Source organism: Erpetoichthys calabaricus, chromosome 9, assembly GCF_900747795.2.
Source record: "Erpetoichthys calabaricus chromosome 9, fErpCal1.3, whole genome shotgun sequence".
In the NCBI taxonomy this organism is placed as follows: Eukaryota; Metazoa; Chordata; class Cladistia; order Polypteriformes; family Polypteridae; genus Erpetoichthys; species Erpetoichthys calabaricus.
Window position 1 is genome coordinate 16,101,283 of NC_041402.2, and position 26,350 is coordinate 16,127,632.

Consider the following 26,350-nt stretch of genomic DNA (forward strand, 5'->3'; position numbering starts at 1 on the left):
GTAAATATTTTTTTTTTTTTGCAAGACATTTCTTTGTAAAAATAGTATGGACATTGCTGGAATAAAACAGATTCCTGATTTTGAATATTTTTTAGTCGGAGTCTCCCTTACTCTTACATCCCTTGGTTGCTCAGTCTTGTCTACTGACACCCCAAGTCATGAGTTGCACAACTGGGAACTTACCTGGGGTGTCACAAACCTCCATAGCTTCTGTGTTGTGACACATGATGTGCCGCTTCGTGTGAACCGGCACCAAGCGGTAGTGAAGCCTTAGTGAAGTCCTTTATTTGTTAATGTTTATTATTAACAGGCTGAAATATTAAAACCGAAAACATACGAGTACCCAAACTCTGCCGGTACAACTTCTCCTCTCAGCACAGTGAACACTGGGAGAGACACACACTGATGACGTAAAATAACACAGACACAATAAATGGATTTGTGAAGCTGTTAAAGGTTCAGCACCTATGTCAGCAACAGTAATAACAAAACAAAGTAATAAAAAAATAATTTATATAAGAAAAAAGATAGAATATCTACAAAATGTGCTAAGAATAATGATAAAATTGATATAACACAAACAATATGACTTAAGGGACTTACTATACAGTACTATACATACGGTCAGGTTTGAATACGTACATATACCGGTCCGTCTTGCCTCTACATTGGCTTGCGACTGGTCCATTGGAACCAAATGTGGCCGTAAGTCATGACTACCTGCAATTGCTTCCATTAATGTATGTATGATGCACCGTGCGTTTACTTGCCTAGAGTTCATTGGATTATCCCAATCACCAGCTTCCAGTTTTTTAGGAATTTCCCCATTTTTTTTCTACTATCCACATACATTTTTATGTAAATCTAAGCTTATTTAAACATTTTTAGAAAAGCATAGATTACCATTTTCCTATACGCAGTACATTTGGGCCAATATAATATCATGGTATAATTGATAATTACAAAATAAATTATTAAACTGTGTAAACAATTACAAAGACAGATGAAAGTGTGGAGTGACACTGTGACCCTGTACATTGTAAATACAAAATAATAAAGAGCTTTTCAGCAAAAGAAACTTCTCTGTAGATGCACGTCTGAAAATAGCCTGCCCATGATGGCAACACTTCAGGTTTAACACAGACCAGGCAAGAAGAGCCTGGTCCAGATGGATGGTCACCAGAAGTAATGTCACAGGTGGAAGGGTCCTGAAGAGAAGAGGCGTTATTATATAGCCCCACCTTGTGGATCGGTGAGTAATTACCTCCACCAGAGCCTTTAACCTGTCTCCAAAGCACACATGTGTGACACCTGTTTACACAGATATCTTTTTATAGACAAATGGTGGTGTAAAACTTTTATCTAAACAAGTTTTAAGAGAAGTGGACTTTGTGTAGGTGTCGCCCACATTCAGCATAAATTTGGACACTTTTCAGGCTGAAGTTGTCTTTGTAGTTTCAGTGTTTAGTACATCCTGTAAGTACCTGCTTATAGCGACTACAACATCAATCTTGGTCCACACTGTATCTGAGCACATTTTGAACTTAGAACAGAAGGACACAATAATTTCAATTATGCATTTTGTCCATGTATGCCTGTAAAAGTATTAGCATACTGTAAGTAGAGAGCATAACATACAGTCTGTAGAAACCATCTGGGTTTTTAACCACCCCATTCAAGCAAAGATGCAGTTAACCTTTTGGCGGAGTAATTTGAAAGGAATTGTGTTTAGAGAGAAAGTAGAAAATATTGTTACACTGGTGAGAGCTTGATATAAATGATAGATTGAGAGCATGCGCTGATTACAGTGCGTTGCCACACTCACCACATGACGAACCACCTGGATTGGGATTCAAGTGCTGCCATGCAGCGGGTGACACCTCAGCACTATGCTGAACAGTGTGAGATTTTTTACAGTAGCTGGAGTGCCAATCCCATCACCAACCACCAAGATTTCCCTGCAAGTCGGAGAACCTGCAAGGCTGGCTGCAGATTAACATCATACCCAGGATGGAGTAATTGCAGGTTAAGGGCCCAGTGGAGTAGAGTCACTTTTGCCATCTTTCATGGGATTTGAATTGGCAACCTTCAGATTGGCGATGCAGATCCCTAGCCTCAGAACCATCACTCCGCCTCAATATAAATAAGACAGGGTCAAAATGGTGGCGTTGCTTCTCTAAGGTATTGAGTAGGATGTTGCTTGACTATTTTTATAACCTTAAAAAGAAGGACCTTTTCATTTAAGCATTTTTAATAAAATCCATTTTATTAAAGTTATATTTGTGAAGGCTGTTAGAGTAACGCCTTATCTACAGTATACAAGAAGTTTAGAAGCAACAAAAATAATGTTAATAGTTAATCACAATTATGTTTGTGACAGTAGTCAACCTAAACCCGTGCCCCACAAGGCCCTAAATAATAATTAAAGATTTTTACAAACCCAATGAAGAAGTGTAAGTAAAATTTAAGCTTGAAAGTCGTGATGCCTAATGTCAAATGTGCAAAGAGATCAATTTAGTTGGATAAAAATAACCGTTTTTCAACCAAACAAATTCCCTCATTAATAATAACAATGTAGATCCATTCTTGAAGTGCATTCATCCTACTTCTGTTTCAGAATGCCACGGTACAAAATATTTCCCCAGCGAGAATTATGGGCCTTCGTATTCTTCATTAATGTTGCATTAATTATGTATGATCCCAGCAGTGGATAAGTGCCTTAAAATGTTCTGTTCATGTTAAATTAGATTTATAAAATCACAGCTATGCGATGAGGAGCAACAATAATTGTGCTATTTGTGACTTTGTTTCAATTCCTTAAGATCTGTTTATTTTGTGCTCCTTATCTTCTAATTTTTAGGGTCATCAGCTTGTGTAATAGGCGCCTCACAGCAGAACAGCTTCAAGCACAGTTTAACTGTGGTTGAAAAAATCAAGTCTCAGTTTATACTGTGAGGGGAGACTTTGTCTAGTCTGCAGAAGTCCACAGTTGACATTTCAAGGCCTTATTTTGTCCTTTCTCACTGCCACTCGCCCTGTTAAACCTGCAGCACAAAGTCTCCTCTTCACAGTAAAAACTGACTATTGCTTTTCTCAGCCTGCACTGTTAAGCTGTGCTTGTGAGGTCCCTGTCATGCCAGCTGGTGACCCTCAGACACTTGTTTTCTAATGGGCTGATGTTTTTGGGCCTGCCTGATCTGTTCCTATCGGAGTTTCTTCCAGTTTCCAATTGCCTTTGGATTGTGTAGGACACCACTGGACTCACTGGCACTTTGATCATTTTTGCAGTTTGTCTAAATGAAAGGCCTACACTTCTAAGGGTAATAATGCTCAGTCTCTTTACCCTTATCACTTGAATACTGTCCACGTAGTACTTCAGAGGGTGTAGTAGCACAGTCTGTTCCAACTATGTTTAAGACAGAAGCTGGGACACCCGTTCAAATTGCTTGCTTCAATTTCCAAGGTTTAATTTACTTTAATTGCTACAGAACACCCATAGGTTGTAGCCTGTTAGCTGTTCCCTGAAGGAGGCCCATTTGTAATATTCTGATATTTCCTTTTTTTCAGTTTTTGCTGACCTGAACTTTACATTCTAGAAAGTTGATTCTGTTCATCTGGACATAGTTTTTTTTTGAGGGATATACAATGTCCAGATGAACAGAATCAACTTTCTAGAATTTCCTTACCTGGATTACTGAGCATGCATCGAGACATAAACTTTACATTTAAACCTCTGGCAGTTTACTGCTTACCGTTTCATCATTTTATCAGCATTTTCGCTGATTAAATGGAAGAAAAACTGGAAAAACATAGGTGTTCTTAAACTTTTGACCAGTATACTTTACAATATATATGTATGTATTTATACACATAAATATTTCTTATTTCATTATTTTTACAAAAAAAGAAAGAAAAATTGTTTTGTTTGTTCTTCAGATTCTTTGTTAATTGCACTTACATTTCTCTGACATTTGAAATACAATGCATTTGATTTCCAGGGTGTGCTTGCTGCCTGAAGTTGTTTTTTTTTTACTTTATGAAAAATCAATGAACTATATTTGAAGATGGAAAACATGATACTATACCTATGCTACTCATTTATTTTCATTGGAGTCCAGTTTAGTTTAAAAGATCCATTTTAAAAATATATAGCAACAAAAATATCAAATCCATTGAGATCATTCATCATAATTGTCTAGTTAAATCTGATATTTCAAGCTGAAATTGAAGGCACAAACTGATTAATGTCTGTTCTTGAGGTATCCTTTAGCATGAACTTAAACCTTGGCAATATTAAGCAGTAGTGTAGGGTGAGAGAAGCTTGGCTTTTGAAGAATAGATTCCTAACCTGCTGTGTCTACTGGCAGGTTTTTGATAAATATGAATTGTGCAGGTATATGAAAAATTTTTTGTAAGTATGTTTCTAGAGCTTCTTGTATTAAGGGATTCAGTCTTCTGGATCAGTCCAGGCACAAGATGACAGTGTGTGTTACTGACGTAGAGTGTCTGAGGAAGTGTACTTTACTCTGAAGTTTTAAAATTGCCTTGAAAAGCAAACCACACCTTTTTATCTTGGTGTTTCAAAATGGAAATTTTTACATAAAAACTGTATGTAAATGTACATGTAGAGTGATAAATAGCAATATGTTTGTAGATTTCCACTGGGGACAAATAACACTTGGCTGAAGGTCCTTAATGTTAGTGTGTCAGAAAGAGCATGTGCAGCATTGTTCATAGTGGCCATCATTTTTGTTTTCATTCTCGCCTTCACTACCACTTACAGGGGGTTAAGAGTACACCCCATAGTTGAGGCTGCCTTCTTAATGAGCTTGTTGAAGTAATGTTACCAGCCCAGTGCAACACAGTGCAGAAAATCACACTGATCATCACAGGGTTGTAGAACACGTAAAAAATGACACTTCCCATTTTAAAGGAGCACTGTCTTCTAAGAATAAAAGAGTCCACTCTGCCATCTGTGTAGAGACTCTTTGGTGTGGCCAAAGTCAGTAAGCATTTCCTTGGTTTTGCTGATGTTAAGTTGCATTCCATTCTTTCTGCCCCAAGATTCAATGTTCTTCAGCTGGCTTCTGTAGTCTCATCCCTCTTGTCAATACATTCCATTAGTGTGGACTCATCAGAGAGTTTCTGCAAATAACATGACCTGGTGTTATATTTACAGCATAGTCAGAATTGTACAGATGGAAGAGAAGAGACAGGACAGTTCCTTGTGGTGCTCCAGTTTTGTTCCCATTCACTGTTCAGGGAGACGTGGTGCACTGCTACGAGTACTTGGGGGTCTACATGAAAGGCTGGACTGGTCTAGTAACACATGTCACAGACGGCCAGTGTCCCTGTCCGGCCTGGGACTTCTCTTCACTGTATGGATCGGGGGAGGAAGCCTGGTCGGAACATTACCTCCCCCGGGATGCTAGATGGCAGCCCCCCCAGGTGGCAGTGGTGCCTTGGATTCCCACAGGGCTCCATGGGCGATGGAGTTCTCTACAACCCAGTTGGGATCCGGGGGTGCTGCAGTTGTTCCTGGGCCCGTGTGGGCATGCAGCCAGAAATAGATCATCAAACACCTGGAGCACTTCCGGGTGGGCTATAAAAGGAGCCAGCAGCCACCACTCCAGGAACCAGAGTGAGGAGGAGGGAGACAAAGCTTGTCGGAGAAGAGTGGAGGAGAAAGAATAAGCGAAAGAGAAGAAGAAAAATATTAGTTTTGTGCTGTGCTTGTAAGACTGTGTTGTGCCTGTGGGAAACGGGGAAGGCGTTGCCCACAGGTGAAGAAAAAGAAAATAAAAACATTTATTTGTTTTATAAGTGGGCCTCCCGTGTCTGTCTGTGTTGGCTCAGGCGCTGGTATAGCACCTTTTGTCACATGCAGAAGAAAGAAAAAAGAAAAGGCAAAGCTAACTGCATTCTTTTTAATGTGGGTAGAGACTTCCTTTACATGAGGGGTCTTCAGTTACAATCGTGCAGGGCAGCAGTGGCTTCAGAGTTTCACTTTGACTACTTTCTTATTTTGAACCCATTTGTTTATTGCTAAAGCAATATGCTTTGTTAAGCTGTTTTTTTAAGTTGAACCGCATGTTATGATTCTAAATCCTGAATTGCTTATTCTAGTTTTAAATGCTGCATTTAAGTTTTAATTGTTTTCTATTTTCTTACTCAATCAATAATGAGATACAAATGACCCCCCACTAGCTCTCCAGCTAACTTGGTTCCATTTAAAACTGTGAATATTCATCATGTACTATCTGTGTTAATAAAATGTTTAGAAATAAATGGGAAAAAATACAAATCTGTTACAGTGCATAAAACAAACATAACATTTTTAAAATAGTAAAATCTACAATATGATTAAGGTGAAAGAATGAAAGCACTAACAAAGTGTATAATTACAGATGTGAACAGATTTCTTGGTACCACTCATCGAAAAAAGAAGAACCCACAATTGTCTCTGAAATAACTTGAAACTGACAAAAGTAATTGATACCCATTGTTGTTTATTTCATATTTAACACAAATCAGACTTTGCTTTAAGAGTTTTGATTCAACTGAGCATTTGAAATAATAACATAATTGAAAAAGACTTGGACAAAAATGATGAGCCCCTTAACCTAATATTTTGTTGCACAACCTTTAGAGACAATCACTGCAAACAAGCAAATCCTGGAGCCCTCCATGAGACTTCTGCTCCTGTCCACGGGTCGTTTGGGCCACTCATCCTGACCAAACTGCTCCGGCTGGGTCAGGTTTGAAGGGGGGCCTTCTGCAGACAGCCTTTTTCAGTTCTTTCCATAGATGTTCGATAGAATTCATATTAGCGCTCATAGTGGGATACTCCAGAATAGACCAATGTTTTGTTCTCAGCCATTCTTGGGTGCTTTTACCTGTGTGTTTGGCTCCTTAACTTGTTGGAGGGTCGATGATCTGCGCCTGAGACTGAGCTTTCTGACACTGGGGCAGTACATTTCACTCCAGGATGTCTTGATGGTCTTGAGATTTCATTGCTTCCTGCACAGACTCAACGCCCCCCATTCCAGACGCAGCAAAGTAGCCCCAAAACATAACCATGTCTCCTCCATTTCTCACAGTAGGTCTGATGTTTTTTTCTTTGAAATCTTCATCGGTGGACAAAGAGTTAATGTGACTTCCCAAAAAGCTTCAGTTATGTCTCATCTGTCCAAAGGACATTCTTCCAGAAGCATTGTGGCTTATCAATATGCATTTTTGTATTTTCCAGTTTGGCTTTTTTATGTGGTGTCCTCCTGGGTCTTCTTCCATTGAGCCCACTATCACTCAAAAAGCGACAGATCAGACACTAATGGGCCTTGACTTTGGAATTCAGTTTGCATTTCTTTGGAAGCTGTCCTTGGTTTTTTGTCTATCATTCTTACTATCCTTCTGACCACTCTAGGGTCGATTTTCCTCTTGCAGCCCCATCCAGGGACATTGGCTAAAGTTCTATGGACCTTAAACTTATTAATATTTGCAACTGTTGTCACAGGAACATCAAGCTGTTTGGAGATGGTCCTCTAGCTTGTTGTCTATCATTTTCTTTCTGATCTCCTTAGACAACTCTCTCTCCCTGTGCTTTCTGTGGTCCATGTTCAGTGTGGGACACAAGCTGACACCAAACAGCAGAGTGACGACTTTTCTCCATTTAAATAGAGAGAATGAATGATTGCACATTTGGAGTAGTGTGATACGAATTCAAGAAAACTGCTAATTTTAAAAATCACTCCAAACTAATTATTTAGGATCTTTTCTAGGGGTACCAACAAATGTGTCCAGGCCATTTTAGAAGATCTTTGTAGAATAAGCAGCACTTGATGACTTTTCACACTTGTTTTGCTTTACTCGATGGTATATCAAAGGCATGTTGCTTTTCATTGCATTACTTTTCAGGAGGAGGCATACAGCACTTTTTCAATGAGCTGTGAGGGTACCAACAAATTTGTCCACATCTGTAAACACCAAGTTTTGTTATTACCAGTGAATGGCTTTAAATTACTAAGCTGATTGGAACAAATGACCCTCCAGGACCATAACTTAGGACTCCAACTTTACATATTCTGTAACTCTGTGATGGCCATTGTTATTTTCTATGCTGCAGTGTGCTGGTCAAGCATCATCACTTCAAGAATGGCTCACTTAATCAACAAGCTAATTAAAAGGCAGGCATAGTTATAGAATGCATTCTGAATCTGCTGAAAGTAGTAGAGGAGGCCATTATGAGCAATGCTGCACATCCTGTTTGACTTGCATCTTTTATACCTTTTAAGCCTTTATAATTATGATCAAGGCTATTGTTTTTATCTTTAGCCAAATGAGATGTTTTCATTCTTTTTAGTGATTATGCTGTGTATTTGAGGAGAGTGGTAGTTGTTTGTTATTTTATCTATTTATTTATTTTTTTATTGAGCTTCTGTAAAAGCTAAATTTCTCCCAGGGGACAAATAAAGATCTATCTGTCTATCTATATAAATGGGTTGGATCAATTAAGACTAGAGCTTTAAAATTTACAACAGTTCTTACGCACAAGCTATGAGATGTATGAACTTAACATCTTAAGAATCTGTTTTTTTTGTGTTAAGATAGGTAATTGGATATTGTCTTTGCCGTTATGTGTTTGCAGTATTGTTTCGTTTAAATTAAGTATACCATAATCAGATTCCATACAACTGAAGTTTTTATAGCAGTAAGGTAAAATAAATGGTCCTACATTTTGTGATAATTTTTTGCAGTCTCCAGGTAACTGCAATAAGGACTCATGACAAAGATGGGCAGTAAATGTAAGGCATGAAGGAAATTAGTATTTAAATTTTAGGAATTTCAAAAGCAGACAACTTAATATGGATTACATATGTCCAGGCATCAACTTTTGCTCCTCTATTTTTACTTGAATATTGTGGGAATGTAATAAGAAGTCAAGCAAAATGAAACCTTTTATTAGCTAACTGAACAGAGTACAATATGTGAGCTTTCGAGACAGCTAAGGCCCCTTCTTCAGCCAAAATGTAATTTTCTTGACTTCTCATTGTATCCATAATGGCTGACATGGTACAACACCCTACTACTGTGGGAATGGAATGAAACTACAGCATCCACATATTTTAAATACACTCTTAGTATCCACATTGGGCAAAGTTTTAATTCCAATGATGTAAATAACAAGAGTTTCATTATATGTTAATCAAAGTATAAGCTTTTATTGCACTCTTCAGATACGTGTCTCTTTATAGATTGCGTTGTGGCTTTTTGCTTGAAGGTCTAAAAGTTTCTACTAGTGATATCATTTAAATGCCACAATACATTTTTTTCATAGTTCTACTGAAAAGTTTAATTTTTGTAAGAAATAATTGCACTCTCATGAGTGTTAACGTGCTGGTCTTCTGTTTTGTTTTGTTTTGTTGCCGTTCTTATTTCTGGTTCATTTTACTTCCGGTGAGGTCTGTTAATTCATTATGACTTGACTATTAGGTTGCATTAGTTTCTCCTTCAGAGAAAGAACATGTGGCAGCTCGTCTGTTCACAGAAGACTAGTCACACAGCTGCCATTGGCACTCTTTCTATCAGTGTTACAGAATTAGAATGTGTACTGTAGAGTTATTGTATATTTTAATATCGCTGAAATGATATGAAGAGTCGCAAACTGCATGAGAAAGTGGTTGGTAAGTAAAGAAAAGAGGGCACCCTTAACTTGTGTTGGGTTCTAAAATAATAATAATAATACATTTTATTGATTTATTTATTTCCCATGCTAAAAGCACTTCACTGAAATTCAGAAAGAACAACAGGACATTTAAAGCAAGTAATATCTGCTGTGATAGTTGCCCGGACACCACCAGTCAGAAACCACTTCTTTATAAAACACACACGTTTATTAAACATTAAATAAACAATTCCACCACTACCCACAAAGCACAAAGTAATAATCACCCCAATATCTCAGTCCTTTCCCGCCTCTATCCTCCTCCAGGGAGCTTCGTCCTACTCCCACTCTCGACTCTGGCTCAATGACTGTAAGTCGGCGGCCCCTTTTATCCCTGCCTGGATGTGCTCCAGGTGGCTAATGACGTCCATCTGGCAGCACTTCCTGGTGTGGCGGAAGTGCTGCCCTTTGCCCCGGAAACACTCCGGACTTTCCTGGCAGATTCCTCCGCCATCTTGCCGAGTGTGGCGGAAGTAAAAATATCCGGGTCCCACGAGGTTTATAGCGTCCCCAGGCGGTGGCCATGGGTCCCAACAAGTCCAACAGGTCTTTCTCCTTTTCCCCTTAGACACTAGAAATCTTCTAGATCGAGTTTTAAATTTACAAATGATATGCTGCTGTCATCTGTCATCTACCACATCTCAAATACCATAATGACAAGCTTAGAAACTGGAAGAATTCACAGGGAGAGTGAAGAGGATCGAAAGCTACCTTACATCTGCAACACCAGAAAATGTAAAAGACACTGAGAAACCTAAAGTGGTGGGTATATCAGATATACCTATTTTCAGTTTTTAGCACTGCAATCCTGAGGGTCTTTTCAGCTCTGTTTCTCCTGATCAGACAAGCTGAGCAGCTAAACATGAAGAGGATGAAGACCCAGGGTGAGGATAAAAGCAGGGCAGAAAGGTTTCAGAACAAGCCTACTTCAACTATACTGGGGAAATATTCAATTAAGCTCCTTGAGCATGGGTAAGGTGCTATATAAATAAAATGTACAAGGGTTGGTGTAAAAGGGAGTATTGTAAGAGCCATTTGTTAGTCAGTTAGGTTATGTTAAATTGATTTATGTATTTCCTTAGTTATGTTAAAATGTGTGTGTATATATATTACTGTATAGCTAATGGAATGTTGTTTTTCTATAAACCCCTAACAAGCTAACTTGGAAATGGAATATTCTAATTATCCCTTGTCATTTTAAGTAGGGTTTAGTTCAGTGTATGATCTTCCTTGAGGTTGTCAAGACATGAAGGGTCAATAGTTTCAAACCTGAAGCCAGTACTGCATGTACAAAAGCCCTATGTAAGTTCACCACAGAAAAGTGACTTAACATTAAATATAGAAAGAGACTGAAATTTAGCATGAGAAAGCTAAAACTGTAATAAAACGGAGAAGGAACCTCTTTTCCTTTTTTTCAGCCTTTTATTTTCTCTGTGTAAGTGACATTTTTGGGAATTTTTGTGATCTGTTCTTTTTTTCAATTTTCACTGAACCATTTTAAAACAAACTGCATTGGACTGTGGATTTTCTTTTGTTGCGTGTTTGACTCCTGCTGAAGCCAGTAGATGCTCGATTTTGGGAACCAGGAAGAAAAAAATGCAGTCACAAGCATATTACCATTAAATTTAAAAATGTAATACAGACATTGAAATATTGGCTGCAGAAATTGTGAATTGTATCGTCCCAATTAATGTTTATATTCCTCTGTCTGCCATTGGGAACACAGCCACAGTAATGATTCACTCTGTTAAAAAACATTCTAATGAAGAATCATTCCAACCCTGCGGTTGTAATATATGGCGACTTCAACCGTGTGACTTTGACAAACATCAGTGCATGTTCTGTTTTTGGACACAACAAGGTGGAGCTGCTGTATTTAAAATTAAAGATGTCTTTAAATATAAGTCTGTTGTACTGCTGGGCATTAGTGTCCTTTAGGAAACTGAAAGAATGGCTGCTGAAAATGGGGCTTTGCAGTGCTATATTGTGACTCTTGAGCATGGGAATACTGCTATGTAAATAAAATGTGTTATTATTATTAGTAGTATTATTAATAATTAGACATTAAGCCCGTTACAATAACAGGCGCTAGAACAGTAGTGCATAAACATTAGTAGGAACAGCCTATATTAAATGGCTGTATATTTACTGGCTTGTATGTGGCTGTAATATGCGTCACTGTATTGTGTGCCTTTCATTTTCTCTCGCAGTAATACTGGTTTGTATTTCCGTAAAATGCCTGTAATTTTCTCTGACAGTAATACTGGCTTTGATGTCCGTAAAATGCGTTTAATTTTCTGTCACAACAGTGGGCAATCAGCAGATTCTGCCCCAGCAACTGATGTAATGTTGTGCCTGTTGCGTCTCTCCAGTAAGTACTATACAGTTCCCTAACAAGTATTTTAATCTGTGCTGGCATGCAGCTGATTATTGTATGTGTGGCGTCTCCCCAGCAACGGATTTTATGTGCGCGAAAATAAATCTACGAAAATACCCTTCAACGACTTTACACTTTACTGGGCCAAGCTGACATCCTCAGAGTGAACACTTGCACAACAACAAACACTAATCCCACCTCTTTGGGGAAGCTGGTCTCTGCGTCTCAGTACCCGATCGGATTTTTCGTGCCTTATGTTTTAAGTCTTATCTCATTTACCGAAATCCGATTGGATCAGCCATGCGATATTTTATAGATCCTGCCCTCTCTGTCTTGTGTGACGCGTCAGGTGGCCTTTGAAGCATCTGCTTTGAAACGTTGCACCGTGCCCTGCGCATGCGCACTTCACCAGAATACACACACACACACACACACACACACATGGACACTGGACGCACACAGGGATTTTATTAAAGAGGATAATAATAGTCATTTACTAACCCGCTGAGTCTTGAACAGGGTTGTGGGGGTCTGCTGTAGCCTTTCCCAAGGGCACAAGGCAGGAACAAACCCTGGATAGAGTGTCCGTCCATCACAGGGCCAACACACACACACACCCTAGTCACACACTAGGGCCAATTTAGGAGTGTCAATTCACCTAACCTGCATAACTTTGGACTGTGGGAAGAAACTGGAGGACCCACACAGACACGAGGAGAACATGCCAACTCCACACAAGGAGGACTTGGGACACAAACCCTGGTCTCCTTACTTTGTGGCAGCAGTGCTATTACTGCGCCATGGTGCCACAATAATAATAATTATAATAATAATAGCAATAAATTTTAAGTTGGTTATTTCAAGGAGTGTTAATAGCACTAGTAATGATCTGGCTATGTTTTACTGTGAATTTAATGGTATCTTGATAAAAAAGGTATTAATTTCTATCAAAAATATAAAGATGTATAATTCTAGGTGATTACAAACTTTGGAATGCTAATGTATATTATATGCACTGTATATATAATGCATATGAAATATTAGAGCTCATGCAAACATATTTTACATTAAACATAATTTTCTCAAGTGTTGCATACCTGAATCTCTTTGCATTTGAAAAATATTACAAGAAAAGTGTTTTTTATTTGAAAAACATTTAACAATAAATTAAACATTTTCTAAACATTAAGGTAATAATTAAATTTAAAAAACATATGTAAACAATTCTACTGTGTCTTGTTTAGGAAATTGCCTTGGCTTAAAACCTGCACAGAGTATAATAAAAATTTGGATTAGCTTTGTGAGCTTTAGCAGCAGAATATAACAGGAGATATTCTTTCACCCCTAATTGTAGAGCTGGTCAATGCCTTTAGTGACACTGGATAACCTTTCCATTTTTTCCACATTGTTTTTTTTTTTCACTCAACTTAAAGATCATTTCCAACACAGCCTTATTAAGAGAAACAAGGTGTGAGGTGAACTATTTTCGTCGTGACTAAAGATCCGAAAGAATAAAGACTGGCCAGTGTCCTAATTCTGTCATCGTAGTCTGGTAAGGTGTTAACATGTGATTAGAAATTTTAGATAGTAAATAATGATAGCACTTGGTATAAATGTCAGTGGTATGAAAGTTACGCACTTCGGCTCATACATCATAGTATCCAGACTCTTTTAGCAGAGCAGCTCCCGCACCATTTATGATGTGGCACATTAAATACTCTGAGGCAGAACAAATTAATGGCATGTTACTGACCTCATGCTCATGAGACTCTTCTGAAGGTAACTTCATGAGTCCTACTTTTCCTAGCTCCTCATGTCTACAGCTTGACAAATATTAAAATGAGCTTGTGATTTATAGGTTGGCTTTACTGTTTTGCAGTATAAGAATGTCATCCAAAAATAACACCTTACTGTTTTATTATTTGGTTCGATTTGCAGTATGGTATGCCATAATTAATTTTTTTTGTAGCTCTGCATCCTACAGTACAGTATATTGGCATTGCTACATCAGCTTCTTGAGCTGAATAATATTGTAGCTTTTTAGGTCATCTTCATTTTCTGATTTCCACAAAAGTAGCATGTTTAATTTGTATTATGTGAGTAATGTAAAAACACTGAAAATGAATTCTATAAATTACTAAAACAAAATATGTAAAAGTACGTTAATAAATCTTGTTCATATGTATATGTCTTTTTATCCATATTAAATTAATTCAGGGTCATGTAGTGCTGGAGTGTTCCCTAACAGCACTGCATGTATGGCAATTACCTACACTGGACTGGCCACCCACATCCACTAAGACCACCAGTCAACCTAATCTTTTAAATTCTAGAAAAACTGTAGTACCCAAAAAAAAAAAAGATTGGGCATATAGAGAGAATATGCAAACCCCACATAGTATACAGCAGATGTCATAAGGGAGTCCAAAACCGTCTCCTATAAGCTGTAACAGCTTTCTACTAAGCCCCCATGTCTCCCCATTTGTATTCATTCATTTATTTATTGCTCCAGCAATAGTCTGAGGTCCCTTGGCTCCCTTAGTGGTGCCATGTCCTTTTAAATCACAATTTCGCTCAAATGGCAGTATGAGATTGAGTGAAAACTAACTCTGCCTTTCTCATCTGTGAAGAAAATTGTCAACTAACAAGAATGCGACTGTGTTTTGCCTCTTTGCACTTCCCAAATTCAGCTGGCCACATGAACATTGTACCTAAGCACTTACAGAGAAATGTTTGGCGTCCTTGGCTTGAAAATGTTTGTTAGCCTTATCTTGTATGGCTTTGACCTTGTTAGTAAGCATTAAGCCAGAATGATCAGGGAACTAACACAATGCTGGAAAGGCTTGTGAACAGATTTGTGAATTGTATGCAGGGAGAGTGCAGTGGGCTTGCAGGATTGAAATGAAGACTTAGATATTATCAGAGAGGCTGAAGAAAAAGACTAATAAGGGAATTAAAAAAGACAGGAAACACTTCATTTCTTAATATGTTGATCTTACATGCTTTAATCAGCTGCTGCTTTAAACCAAATCATCCCCTTTAGTGGAAAACTGAGTTGATAGTAAATAAATGTACATCAGTATGGCAATGCATATTATAGTACCATACCTACATATTGTTACATGCTTTATTAACAATATATTTTCAAAACTAAAACCTGAAAACTTCCAAGGGGATATTGGTGTATTCTTTTATTGGAAATCAAAAAAATAAATTACAGACTTGATTGCCATGCAAGTGGCCATTCTTTTAAAGAGAGAGTGTGTTTCAGTTACTAAGGATCACTCTCTTTATCTTTTCTAGGAAAGCCTATTCCAAGGTACTGAAATAGAAACCCACCTAATAGTCAAATCTCAGCTCCAGGAGTAACAACATGTAATGTTCTGGCTGTTGAGCAGTGGACAAGGATTTTTTTTTATTGCAGAGATATCTGAGGGGTCATTAGAGTTTGCTTTTTCTGTGTATATGTCTATGCTTTTTACACTTAGACATTCTGACTGCGTGACCTGTGGTACCTTAATGAAGGTGCTGAAAGCATATCTTCATGACTCAGGAGTCCCAAAAGCACACAAGTCCCAAAATACTTTCAAAGTTGCCCTATAGGGGGGAAATACTGTCAAAACTCCCAACTAGAAACAAAAGGGTCTTGGATAATCTTTATAAAATAAAGGATTTATTTTAAGCAAAGGCTCAATATTCATTAAGATTCTGAAGAGCACAAAATGAATTACCTGAGCAGGTAAAACAATCCACTGCAAATTATATATATATGTGTGTGTGTGTGTGTGTGTGTGTTTCTGTGTGTGAATGTAATATACTGTATATACAGTAAAGCCTGCATATAGTGACCACTCAAGGGACTGACCAAAAATGGTCACCTTAGGCAGGTGGTCATCTTAACCAAAGAAGGAATATGAAAGGAAATATCAAGGCTCTACGGTATACAAATTCAAAGGGAAGCATGAAAACATTATTTATTACTAACAAACAAGGAAAAACAAAAAGAGTAGTAATACTGAAGAAAAAAATGGGGGAAAAATTTTCAAGAAACCATATTGAACAAATCTGATATAGTACAAATACAATCTGTATGTGACTGGCAGTAATAATAATTATTAAAAACATTAAATATTAGCTGCAAAAAACAAAGAAAAAATATCCATCCATCCATCCATTTCCCAACCCGCTGAATCCGAACACAGGGTCACGGGGGTCTGCTGGAGCCAATCCCAGCTAACACAGGACACAAGGCAGGAACCAATCCCGGGCAGGGTGCCAACCCACCGCAGGAAACACACAAACACACCCACACACCAAGCACACACTAGGGCCAATTTAGAATCGCCAATCCACCTAACCAGCATGTCTTTGGACCGTGGGAGGAAACCGGAGCGCCCAGAGGAAACCCACGCAGACACAGGGAGAACATGCAAACTCCACGCAGGGAGGACCCGGGAAGCGAACCCAGGTCCCCAGATCTCCCAACTGCGAGGCAGCAGCGCTACCCACTGCGCCACCATGCCGCCCAAGAAAAAATATTTCAATTTTAATTCTTTTTTGAAATAAAATAAAACATTCAAAAAAAAAAGAAATTTGAAAGAAATGAGTAATCCACAGAAGCAACACAGTCGTGTTGACAAGAATTTATTATTATTAAGAACTTATTATTATTAAGTTATGGCTATTCCAGTAGTTTTCTGGAAACCTATCCCTTCCAGAAGCTCTAACATGATTTATTACACCTAAGTTACGTGTCTTCGTCAGATGAGAGTCGATAACAGACTGACTCAGGATGGAGTAGGAACCAGTTTTAATCCAGTGACATGCAATGAGGTTCATGGCTGGTGAGGCACTGACTCCTTCAGAGTGAGATTTACAAATATATGAACCCTAAAGAGTTGCTTGTACTCTAGGTCCAATATTTATGGACCTAACTGCCTCACAGTTAGGTCCATAAATATTTGGACAGAGACAATTTTTTTCTAATTTTGGTTCTGTACATTACCACAATGAATTTTAAATGAAACAACTCAGATGCAGTTGAAGTGCAGACTTTCAGCTTTAATTCAGTGGGGTGAACAAAACGATTGCATAAAAATGTGAGGCAACTAAAGCATTTTTTTAACACAATCCCTTCATTTCATGGCTCAAAAGTAATTGGACAAATTAAATAACTGGAAATAAAATGTTCATTTCTAATACTTGGTTGAAAACCCTTAGCTGGCAATGACAGCCTGAAGTTTTAAACTCCTGGACATCACCAGATGCTGGGTTTCCTCCTTTTTAATGCTCTGCCAGGCCTTTACTGCAGCGGCTCTCAGTTGTTGTTTGTTTGTGGGCCTTTCTGTCTGAAGTTTAGTCTTCAACAAGTGAAATGCCTGCTCAATTGGGTTAAGATCAGGTGACTGACTTGGCCATTCAAGAATTTTCCACTTCTTTGCTTTAATAAACTCCTGGGTTGCTTTGGCTGTATGTTTTGGGTCATTGTCCATCTGTATCATGAAACGCCGCCCAATCAATTTGACTGCATTTAGCTGGATTTGAGCTCTGAACACCTCAGAATTCATTCAGCTGCTTCTGTCCTGTGTCACATCATCAATAAACACTAGTGTCCCAGTGCCACTGGCAGCAATGCACGCCCAAGCCATCACACTGCCTCCACCGTGTTTTACAGATGATGTTTGTATGCTTTGGATAATGAGCTGTTCCACACCTTTTCCATACTTTTTTCTTGCCATCATTCTGGTAGAGGTTGATCTTGGTTTCATCTGTCCAAAGAATGTTTTTCCAGAACTGTGCTGGCTTTTTTATATATTCTTTAGTAAAGTCCAATCTAGCCTTTCTATTCTTGAGGCTTATGAGTGGCTTGCACCTTGCAGTGCACCCTCTGTATTTACTTTCATGCAGTCTTCTCTTTATGGTAGACTTGGATATCGATACGCCTAACCCCTGGAGAGTGTTGTTCACTTGGTTGGCTGTTGTGAAGGGGTTTCTCTTCACCATGGAAATGATTCTGCGAACATCCACCACCGTTGTCTTCCGTGGACGTCCAGGTCTTTTTGCGTTGCTGAGTTCACCAGTGCTTGTTTTCTTTCTCAGGATGTACCAAACTGTAGATTTTGCTACTCGTAATATTGTAGCAATTTCTCGAATGGAATTTTTCTGTTTTTGCAGCTTAAGGATGGCTTCTTTCACCTGCATGGAAAGCTCTTTTGACCGCAAGTTGTCTGTTCACAGCAAAATCTTCCACATGCAAGCACCATACCTCAAATCAACTCCAGGCCTTTTATCTGCTTAATTGATAATGACTTAATGACAGACTTGCCCACACCTGCCCATGAAATAGCCTTTGAGTCAATTGTCCAGTTACTTTTGAGCCCCTGAAATGAAGGGATTGTGTTCAAAAAATGCTTTAGTTGCCTCACATTTTTATGCTATTGTTTTGTTCACCCCACTGAATTAAAGCTGAAAGTCTGCACTTCAACTGTATCATTGTGGTAATGTACAGAACCAAAATTAGAAAAAAAGTTATCTCTGTCCAAAAATTTATGGACATAACTGTAAGTTGTCTCCTGATCACACATATGTGACTATATATATTTACCAGTAACACAGTTTAGTTTGAATGCATATTTTACAGTTCATCTCTTTCTGGACATAGATGCCTGTTTCTTAAAATGTCACATGGACCATGTCAGCATCTACATAACTGAGAGTGACAGACACCACATACAGCCGCCATCGGTGGCTCATTTACTTTTATCAATAGCCCAGAACGCCAATGTATAATTTGTTTTTTCCTATACAACAGGTTGTTTTTTATTTTTAAAACTATAAAGTGATCACACATTTATAATTTTAACGGTAGTCTTTTTAGGAGATTTTTTTAGCCATAGAAGATTTACTCATCATGACCAGAGGCTTGCTGTCTGTCAGACCATGTTAACAGTTGCACCATTACTCCTTGTTGTTTAAATCATCATCCCTATATTTTGACCTCCACCCTCATGAGGCATTGGATTGGTATACAAATTTCAATCTGAATGAACTTTCTACCACCATGTTTAACCCAAATTCTGTCCTTTGTTGTCCCCAGGCTCTGCAAGACTAGTGGCATGGTATTAGGAGTAAACATACAAGGGTTGTAGTTGGCATTTGGTTAGAACTATGTAATAAATGAGGCAGAAAGTGACAATAGAGTCACCTATAGGACCTTTTCACGATAAAACACTTGTTATCACACTCTGAGTGCTATTCAAGCAACTTTAAAAGTTCCTGAAATGAAAAGTCATGCAGTACACCAAAGGGTTTTTTTAATTTATCATTATTATGATTTTCAGACTGAAGTAAAAAATTTGAAAACAGTGTCACATGTAATTAGTAACATCAAATTACAAAAAAAAGTATTCTTATAACAGAGCACAAAACTTCACATTATTTAAGCTCTGCAGAATGTAAAACAAATAAATTTAAATGTCTTTAACAGTATGAATGGAGTATTCAGTAAGCATTTGGCAGATATTCTTTGTATTGGTGCAGGTGCACAGCTGAATTTGCACAACAGCAGAATTTTAGAATCTTTTTTCCATTGGGGAATCTTCACTGTAATTAATGTTTTATTTTTAGCATGATTATCCAGTGAATATTTTATAATGTTCGCAATTGTAGCTTAAAAGCAGATTATTCTAATAACAATAGATAGCAGAGTCTTGATTCTCAGAAGCAAAAATTTGTTTTATTTGTGCAATTTTGTAATATGGAACAACCATTGCTGTTTGCTGATTTAGCATTGAGGTAATGAATAGAGTTTCACATGCTGTAATCTGTAAAATGCCATAATCACTATAAAATTCTTTTATACTTTATATTAACCACACAAAAAAGTGCATCAAAAGTGGATAAACTGCATATACAGTAGATATTTTTAATACCAGTAAAAATCCTCAGTAATTACGCTTATCTGCAGACCTCAGCTGTTTATATGTGAGGAATACAGAAAGTAATTCCTTCCTGTTAGACGTCGACTTATTAGAAATAATGTATATGCTTTCCTTCTCCCGGTTAGTGCCTGTAGATGTCTTCATTTAGTAACAGCAAGTGATTTCTTGAAGGGACTTGATTCATGGACTGGCCTATAAATAGAGTGATAGGACACAAAGCAGCGTCTCCAGGGAGTGAATTGCACATGTGTCTCTTTCCTTAGCACGTTGACACACACTCTACCCACTGCAGTTTGGACTTGGCCGCTGCAGATTAAACAAGCACACGGCTCGTATTGGATGTGGGTCTGTGTCACTGTTAAAGTTGCAAAACAGTGAGGGTATAGACTGCTGAATTGAAAGCACTGCTGACACCGAGAGGAATTAAGACATGGACTAATAAGCGGGTCATTTACCTGGGCTACGTCTGCAGGGTCATTCCTGGTCGTTTCACATGCAGTAGACGGACAGTCGCTCTTCAAGTACTTTGTTTCAATGCCTGTTACTAAGGTATATTTAATAGAGAGAGCTTTTCTCATGTGTTGTTTTAAATTGTTTCTTGCAGTCAAATTATTCAATTATTTGCATACAGCTGAATGGTTCAATTAGTAATATTTAAATGTATTTGTGGTAGTATTTACCGTAGGTAAGTTCATCTGCTTTATTAACCTGCATATTCTCTACTTACAGAAATTCATGCTGCTCTTGCATTGTTTTATATTTCAGACAATATTGCTTTGTGGGTAACCAGAAATGTATCAGAAGCTGTTGGAAACACTATTAAAAGAAAAATAAATTATTCCGGCCGTGCTGTAAAACATGACACTTCTATTTGACTAAAGCTTTTAATATTGATCTCAAGCATAATGTTTTTGCAGTACAAATATGTTTACGATGTTGAGAAATGATGTAACTGTTTGATTAATAGGCACCGAGGGTCAGGCTAATGCTGTTTCTCCATGCTGTATATTCTGTGGCAGCCTATTGGTTTGAATTAACCATTTTAAAGGTGAAGTGTAGTTCAGATACAAGATTTTACTTTTCTATTCCTGCTTAATAATGAAATCCTTTAGTGAAATACACTCTTCCTGGCTTCCTTCTTCTCATTTCTTGTAGCTATATTTTTCAGTTTTTGCTCAGATTTGATTTAGTATGCTCAATTCTTCATGGAGTTTCCCGGAATTCTTAGGCTGTTTATTTCCTCATAGCTTGATTATTTTTTGTATTGAATTATCAGTGATTCAGATGAAGTCTGTAGTATTTCAAATTCAAATGGATCTGAATATAACATACTATGATCTACTGTACCTAGCATTGGTTTTAGAAAATTGCATGGTTTGATTTTTTTTCCCCCGAAAGTTAGTAGTTACTTTTAGAAGATGGTTGTTCAGTATGTAATTCTGCAAAAATTATAACGCTGTTAAATGCAGTGACTAGTAAATCACATTTTTAAATGAATTTACCTTATTCACTACAGAGTTAACTGTTAGAATACAACTTAATGCTTGCATCTGCCTTAGAACACTGGCAAAATTAATTTTGTTTGTCTGGTAAAATTCATTTAAATTATTCAGCACTTGCCTGTGTCTTGAATTGGTAAGTACAGCACTATAGTTGCAGTGACATTTACCGCATCCTATTTAAAAGATAAAGAGTAGTCATGCATCAAGTTCTATACAGTATGTGTGTTGTCTTTGGAACCAGCCAAGAGTATGTAAATGAAGGCATTGTTGCAGTGTGGGTTTGGTTTAATGGAGACTTTCCTGCCCACTAAACTGCAGGGAGGCTCTCCACACCTCTGTATCAAAAGGCAATTTACTGCCAGCAATGAAAGGTTGTGAGCAGTGTACTGTACATTGCTTATACCAACATTCACAATTTCTATTTTCAATGAAATTGTTTATTGTAGTCTCTTTTCCTGTACCTGATAATGAATGACTTTGTTCTTGCTGCTATGAATGTCATTGTTGGAGATTCTGTACATCGCATTATCTGGTAAGTCCTGCAGCTACGTGTTCTGGAGACTGGAGTAGTGTACTGTTGTGACAGGGCTTGTCTTACTGTTTTGCTTCAGCAAATTAGCACTATTGCATGGCTTAATTGACTGTTTTCCAAGCAAATTGTGATTAAGTAAGGGTTCTGTACATAATTATAGGTAAACTCTCCTGTTTATTGTGCTACTAAAGTATATTCACTGTATTTTTAAGGTTTTAGTTTTACAATGCTGAGCATTTATATGTTAGTGCTTATTATTTTGCCAGCGTTAGAAAAGAATTTATCACTACTGTTAAGCCTGCCTTCTGTTAAGCACTTATCTTGACATATGGCATTAAATTTTAATAGTGACAAATAGCAAAGGATCCATTATCCTTATAGTTCCAGTATTAAGGGTTATTGAAATATAGATTACCTTGTGCCTGAGAACTTACAGTGTGCTATAAAAGAAGTGTTGCTTTTAGGCTTTCGTATTTAAACACATCATATAATTTAAACAAAACATTTATGTTTTTTAAAATGAAGATTTTTATGGTACAGGAATTTTATTAAATAAAATGCAGCATATTTCAGGTGCTTGTTATACTGTATAAAATATGCGTGTGGTGTATATTTTACACAAAGAAATGCCCTGTAGACCGAATTTGCTTCCCTAACAGGCTGTTCAGAATCCCAAAGAGAAGGAAAGCACTGACAGCTTAAAAAGTGGAGAGAAGTGCTGGGTCAGTGAAGAGTGAGCATCTGACCTGAGAAAATGTTTCTCCCTGTCCTTCAATTAATGCCTCGGATCAAAGCAATTAGGATGAGGAAAGAGAAAATCAGGGGAGTTTATAGTGTATACCCCCTAAGACGACACTTTCACTGTCTTACAGTTAAAGAAGTACCATAAACTAATACTTGTGCGTGTAAATGAGCAGGGAACTTTTTAGTTAGGTTGGTAGAGAGCTTAGTCGTGGTAATACGTTAAAGTCTCTGAACATTTTAAAGAGCTGGCCTTCTATGTTATGCTGTGGGAGAGATAGAGAGTGAGAAAGAATTAGGTCTTGCTAGTCATGTGATGGAGCATGCAGTAAAAAAGAGCATTCCTGGCTGCTTAGCTGTTGTAATTGCTCAATGGCGCAGTGTTTGCTGGGTCTAAACAAGGCAGCATTACTTTCCGGCCATTTAATGTGATGAATATCCTATGACCTGAAATGTCATCTTGGTGCCTGATATTTATAAGGCCCCCTCCCTGTGAGGAATACATTAAGATTTGGGTTCAAACAATAGACAAAAGTGAAGTGCAGAAAGTACTTTAAAATATGCAGTTGTTGTGTTGAATATGCGAATACTCATGGGTTAAAGCCCAAAAGTATGTGTATGAAAGTAGACTAAAAAGTTATAAAAAAAAAAAAAAAATTTAAAAACTAGATTTACAATAAAGTAAATCACTAGTAAAATATACTTTGAAAAATAGCATGAAATATACAAACTGGTCAAAATGAGACCTAGAACCATGATTTATAAAACGGTGTTTTATTATGTTTATCTACATTTCCATAGTAATTTGTATATGCTCATAGTGATGCTGTAATTGACATATTTCAAGGGACCAAATTCCTAATGTCATTCCCTACATAGCTAAGGGACCACTTCAGCCTGTCAGTTAATGACATGACATTTCATATTTCCCTGCCAGATTCTTTTCAATAGCGCACAAGAGTGCTGCACAGAAAATTGCGCAGAAGGACTTTTTAGTGAGGCCAGCATGCATGCCTTTGTGCATTTTATTTTTTGCGTGCAGTGAAATTAATTTTGTTGTTTCTGAATCTAATCACACTTTAAAAAAAAATAATTGAGTCTGAGACTTATTTTTGTTGGTAATTCTTTAATCTAGTTGTGTATATTCCAGGCTTGTCATGTTTTTCCTATTGTTAAAAAAGATGATCGTTTATGGATAAATTAGTTTAGTGATCCCACACTCTCGCCCAGTTTGATTATTTATCAGATAAATATACAGTGTTTTACACCCCTAAACATAATGGGTCTCATTACACTGAACTTCACTTTTTCAGTTATGCTTTCAACAGAGAGATAAAAAGTATTGGCACATGAGACAGTCCAGTAGATGAAGATCTCCAGGCATGCTGTATGCTTCTGTCACGTTAATCTATTTTCAGTAGTTTTTTTTTTCTTCTTCTTCTAAATCAGAACTTATCAGATTGTCCCTGAAGCAATGAAATTCAATTCACTTTATTCTTGTACAGTGCTCTTCTCTGAGTACCACCTCAGTTCGCACACACGTATTTACAGCTATATTGCAATTACAGAAAATTACTAGTCAACTATTTTTTATGCCTTTCAATTTCTGTGATCGGACTTTACCCTATATGCTTTTATTGATTGCTATAAAGGAGGATAAACTAGTTGTCATTGTCACCACCATGAACCTGTAAATGTAGTAGTTACCATTAGATTAAGTCATATAGGATATCAAGGCAGGGGATTCACATAGCCTTAATTCCCTTTAGTGTTAAGCATAAGGAAGTTGGTATGGTGTCGCACTGGTAGCACTGCTGCCTCACATGCATTTCAGGTTTGATTCATCGAAGTGATCACTCCTGCTGCGTTCAGTCACTTCACGTGAGCCGCTGTCTTGTGTGATGTTGCGATGTCAACGGGTTTATTTAATGACCCGGCAGTTAAAAGTTTCTCGCTACAGCAATTTGAACTCTATTACAAAGTGATCCAAACTGTCGTTTATACCTCGTGTCTTCTCATTAAACTTGTATCTCACGAATATGGCATTGCAAACGGCAGCGGGTCAGTTCACATGCTTACGTGGGAGGCGTGATGACGCGATATATTTTGATATATATCAAAATACCCGCGCTTCGCAGCGGCGAAGTACTGCTTTAAAAACTTTATTAAGAAGAAAAGTAAACCTTTTTAAACTGAGGAAAATGAACCGGTTGTAATATGACCAAGCTGTGTGCTGAGTTTACTCTTGAGCATGAAATCTAACGTGGTTTGTGCCCTTCAGAATGAAAACAGTTTGCATTTACCTCTTTAATAAAAGGCGAGCTTTTAAGCCTGAGAAATCACCCCGTAAATGCACACGTTTAATTGCACATGTGTTAATATGTATGCTTACACAGTATTAAAAGACACTCAAAAATTAACGTCATTTACCTTCGTTCCCACGTTTGACTCGTGCTGTAAATCTCTTCCTTGTTTTTAGTTCACGTGATTACGTAGGAGGCGTGATGACGCGATACGTAACTCCGCCTCCTCCATTAGAGTATATGGACAAAAAACAGGTTCCAGTTATGACTATTACGCGTAGAATTTCGAAATGAAACCTGCCTAATTTTTGTAAGTAAGCTGTAAGGAATGAGCCTGCCAAATTTCAGCCTTCTACCTACACGGGAAGTTGGAGAATTAGTGATGAGTGAGTCAGTGAGTGAGGGCTTTGCCTTTTATTAGTATAGATATATATATATATATATATAATATATATATATTGTGGCACGCGGCTGGGGGTGGTACTCAGCCGGGACGCCCAGGAAGACAGGAGGAGGGCTTATGCCTCCTCCAGACCACGAGGGGGCGACCTCCCTGGTTCCTTTGGGGGCCACGGGTGCAGGGCTTGGAAGCCCAACCCTGTAGGGGCCCGTGGTCTCCGCCAGGGTGCGCCCCCATGCCTGAAGGACCCGGAACCCCAACACCTCCGCCACACCAGGAAGTGCTGGGGGGAAGAAGACTGGGAACACCCGGAGGGCTTCCGGGAACACAGCTGGCACTTTCGCCACACAGGGGAGTGTCTAGGGAGTGTCGGGGATCACCTGGAGCCCATCCGGGTACTTATAAAAGGGGCCGCCTCCCTGCAAAGGAGGACTGGAGTCGGGTGAGGAGTGGACAAGGTTTGTGTGCAGGAGAGTAGAGGCGGCCTGAAGAGCAGGCAGAGACTGAGAGAGGCCTGGACTTTGGGGGAGTTTGGTGCTTGAGGCACTGGGTTGGACTGTAAATTATGTATAATAAACTTGTGGTGGACTTTACCATGGTGTGCGTCTGTCTGTGTCCGGGCAGCTTATCACAATATATATATATATCGTATATATATATATATATATATATATATATATATATATATGTATATGTATATGTATATGTATATGTATATGTATGTGTATATGTATATATATATATATATATATATATATATATATATATATATATATATATATATATATACTGTATATATAATCGTAAGCCTAAAAGTGCAACGATTTTATGTCA

At 38.0% G+C, this 26,350-nt stretch overlaps 1 protein-coding gene across 6 annotated transcripts in view; it reads left to right on the top strand.

Moving 5' to 3' along the window:
- The window catches only part of rgs3a (regulator of G protein signaling 3a), a 459,798-nt gene that overhangs the window by 282,158 nt on the left and 151,290 nt on the right, over window positions 1-26,350 (top strand). The window contains exon 1 of one of the 6 annotated variants that reach the window (XM_028809169.2): window positions 20,336-20,587. The exons of 4 other annotated variants lie outside the window; for them this stretch is intronic. In XM_028809169.2, the coding sequence (XP_028665002.1) occupies window positions 20,573-20,587 (15 nt within the window). In that variant the 5' untranslated portion in view covers window positions 20,336-20,572. Of the gene's footprint in view, window positions 1-20,335; window positions 20,588-21,936; window positions 22,073-26,350 lie in introns of those variants that run through there. One more of the 6 variants, XM_051931939.1, reaches the window with a different exon arrangement.